The sequence below is a fragment of the Myotis davidii genome, unplaced genomic scaffold (assembly GCF_000327345.1).
Source record: "Myotis davidii unplaced genomic scaffold, ASM32734v1 scaffold422, whole genome shotgun sequence".
In the NCBI taxonomy this organism is placed as follows: domain Eukaryota; kingdom Metazoa; phylum Chordata; class Mammalia; order Chiroptera; family Vespertilionidae; genus Myotis; species Myotis davidii.
This window is the reverse complement of record NW_006292909.1, coordinates 16611-20074: the sequence shown is the minus strand read 5'-3', so window position 1 is coordinate 20074 and position 3464 is coordinate 16611. Positions and strand designations below refer to the sequence as shown.

Sequence of the window (3464 nt, the reverse complement as noted above, 5' to 3'; positions counted from 1 at the left end):
AAAAACCTTAAAAGTGTGGTTTTGAGCTCTATATCCTCCATTTCTGTCATGTTTCCTTTTTGTCTCTGCATTTTTTATGCTTTCTTGGTGCACCCCCTTATGGTCTTTGTGCACAGTCTTGATTGTTTTAAGTATCACTGGGAGGAATTGACCTCCAGGCTAATTGGCTGTGAGAATCAGCTGTGTCTGCAGTGGGAGAACTTCTTTGCTGGAAGCACCCCTCTGGGGCAAGACTTGCTTCAATGGGGCTTTGCTGGTCACTGAGTCCGTCCCCTGAACGTGACTTTTAGGGTTCCATGGAGCTGCAAACTGGATGGTCCCACTCTGACCTCTAGGTTTCCTGGCTCCTGGATCTCTAGGGAGGTGCTAATCTAGCCTTTGCATGAGGCTATCCAGCAGACACCTCCCTGCAGGGCTTGGGCGGGGCGGGTCCCAGGGGATCAACAGGGCGGGGCTAGCAGTTACGGTGTCTCACCTTCTCAGTATCCTGGAAATTCCTGCCAGCCCCTCCGAGAGAAAGCTGCCCTTGAGTTCCGACCGATGCCTGACAGTGGTGCTTCTCCCATATGAGTCTGGGTCCCTAGAGACTCGCCCGGAATTGGAGCTCAGAGCCTGAGAATCCCTCCCAATTGCAAACGACAACCATGCCCTCAGCCACCAGCCCGCTCCACATGCACTTCCGCACCTTGGTATTTTACTTCCGCAACGCACCTGCTTTGAGTCTCAGTATGCTTTTCTCTTTCCTTCTAGTTGTAGAATTTCCACTCAGCCAGCCTTCCTATGGTTCTGGATGATGTCAGTTCCATGTTTTAGTTGTATTTTTGAAGTGGTTGTTCGAGGTAGCAAACTCCGGTTTTTACCTATGCCGCCATCTTGAACTCTTCCCGCTTATTTCTACCTTAGAAATTTTAAAAATGCCTACTTTAAAAGTGCTTCAATTAAGCAATGTCCCATGTTTTTTTTTTTGTGTGTGTGTGTACCCTTGACTGGAATCGGGTCCCATGTTTTACACCAAGCTAATTTACCATACAACAGCTCCCTACCATATTTTTGTTTTTTGGACTTCTTACCTTACTTTTACTTTTTAATCTTACTCTCTGCCCCCACCTTGGACTCCTTTCAACTGACCACTTTTCAAATTACCCTCGAACTCAGGCCTGTTCAGATGCCACTTGTGCTGCGCCAGTGCGGCCAAGAGTGATCCAGAGTGGGGGTGATGAAAGGATTAAGAAAAGACAGACAAGAGAATGAAAGCTGGGTCTCTGTAGGACGCTGCCTCCCTGATGAGACAGCGCCCACAAGCCATTTCTTTATTTTATAGCAGATGCCATGAGGCAAAGTAGGGGCGTGATCAAGTTGTTTACAACATTCTCGTTGGTTTCAACCCGACTCAACTACAAGCACCTGAACTCTATCACACAGTCACGAGGTCCCCTTTTCGGACAACAGGTTCAAGCTTACAACAAGTCCCGCCAGCTGGGACTTGTACGTGGCCACGAGAGGACTGTGCCCTCTCATGAGTCCAAGGCTTGAACCTGTCCAAAACACTGTAGCCGTGCCCCGTAGTTTCCTTTCTTCTCCCTCTTCAAACAAGCCTCTTTAGAACACTCCATACATTTTCTCTAGTCATATTTTATAGGCTTGGGAAAAATACTGATAAGACACCTCACTATACATCTGTCAGACTGTCTTCTGGAAAGCAAACAAACTGTGACTTTTAAAAACAGCCCCCATATCTACTCAACTTCAGCAAAGCCCTAGGCCCCTGCATTTGTTCTCCCTTAGCTAGAGCCACTGATGAAAAGCAGAACTCAGCCTTTCTCCCTTACCCTGTATTGACAACCAATACTTGGCCCTTTCTTCCCTTGGAAAGGAAAACAAACTTCCTCCCAGCATGGCTTCTTTTAAGTGTAAATTTTTCCACAGCCTGCATCACCTGCCAAACCCTAACAGTGTTCCCTTTTTCTAAGGAGTTAAGTGTGTGAAAATGAGGGAAATGACACCGTAGAGGCAAAATAATATTTCCTTCTCTTCTAAATTAACCAATAGAGTCAAAAGAACACTCAGCATTAAAGAAGTCCTAGGAGAAAGCCTTCATTATTTTGCAATGAAAGAGACCCGAGACCGGCAGTTCTCCCACTGATGACGTAGGAACCCAATAAATTCATCCCTGGCATGTAGAGAAAGTCTGTTTCTGACAATGGCAATTTTTTAGGGAAAGTCTGTTTCTGACAATGGCAGTTTTTCTCCAACATTGTGTTTACTGGCGCCAACGGTAATCATTCCTATGTGGCAACTCATGACAGGGAAACAAAGAAGAACAAAGGGCTCAGGTATTCCTAATTTTCTTCAACAAATGACACAACAGCGTTAGCTTCCCTGGGCACAGGAGGATGGTGATTGATGCCATCTGTAGGGACCTTATAGGTGATTCAGGTGAAATACCTTCAGCAAAAAAAATATGCAGTGACATACACATGGAAACACTTCTCCCTATGTTGGAACATGCAATATAGACACATAAGGTCCCAACAGAAACACTAACAAACAGAACAAAAACAGTTGGGGGATATCACATAAAGGAGGTGATGAAATGTATGAGATGTAATTCACACTACGACTTCACATGTTTTCTTACACAACTGTTAAATCCTAACAGAGAAACGACATGTCCCACATGTTTAAAAAATTTTCACATTTGGACTCTTTTGTGCAGAGAAGATTTACAAATTTGGCTGAGAGATATCTTTTGGGGCATGCTAGTGTTTTGGACAGGTTCAAGCCTTGGACTGATGAGAGGGCACAGTCCTCTCATTGCCACATGCAAGTCCCAACTTGGAGGGCAGAGCCTTCCCAGCACAATTATAGCCAATAGCTATAGCTGTAAGCTTGAACCTGTAGTCCAAAAACTTGGCCCCACGTGCCTGAGAGATAGCATTCAGGTGCATGTAGTTGAGTAGGATTTGAACCCACGAGAATGTTGTAAGCATCTTGATCATGCCCTTACTTTGCCTCGTGGCATCTGCTATAAAATAAAGACACGGCTTGTGGGTGTTGGCACTCTCTCTCTCCACCCCAGAGGGCAGCGTCACACCGAGACCCAGCTTTCATTCTCTTCTCTGTCTTTTCTTAATACTTTCATCGCCCCAACTCAGGTTCACTGACCCAGGCCGAGCTGGCATGGCAAATAAGGCACACTGGGCTGAGTATGCCATGGCCATGCCAGCTCCCCACATCTCACACTAAGTGCACTCATAACTGCTTTCTCCAGTATGAACTCTCTGATGATATTGAATACTATCGCTACTTGTAAAAGATTTCCCACATTCAATGCATTTCTAAGTGTTCTCTCCTGAATGAACTCTGATGATTATGAAGTTCAGTCCTAGTTCTAAAAGACTTCTCTCATTCACTACATTGATAAGACTTTTCTCCTGTGTGAACACTCTGATGATGATACTGAA

General features: G+C 45.2%; 1 protein-coding gene across 1 annotated transcript in view; it reads right to left on the bottom strand.

Moving 5' to 3' along the window:
* Positions 1-1414: 1414 nt before the first annotated feature.
* The window catches only part of LOC107183510 (zinc finger protein 585A-like), a 5560-nt gene continuing 3510 nt past the window's right edge, over positions 1415-3464 (bottom strand). The window contains exon 2 of the mRNA XM_015565700.1: positions 1415-1434. Within this exon, the coding sequence (XP_015421186.1) occupies positions 1415-1434 (20 nt within the window). The remainder of the gene's footprint in view (positions 1435-3464) is intronic.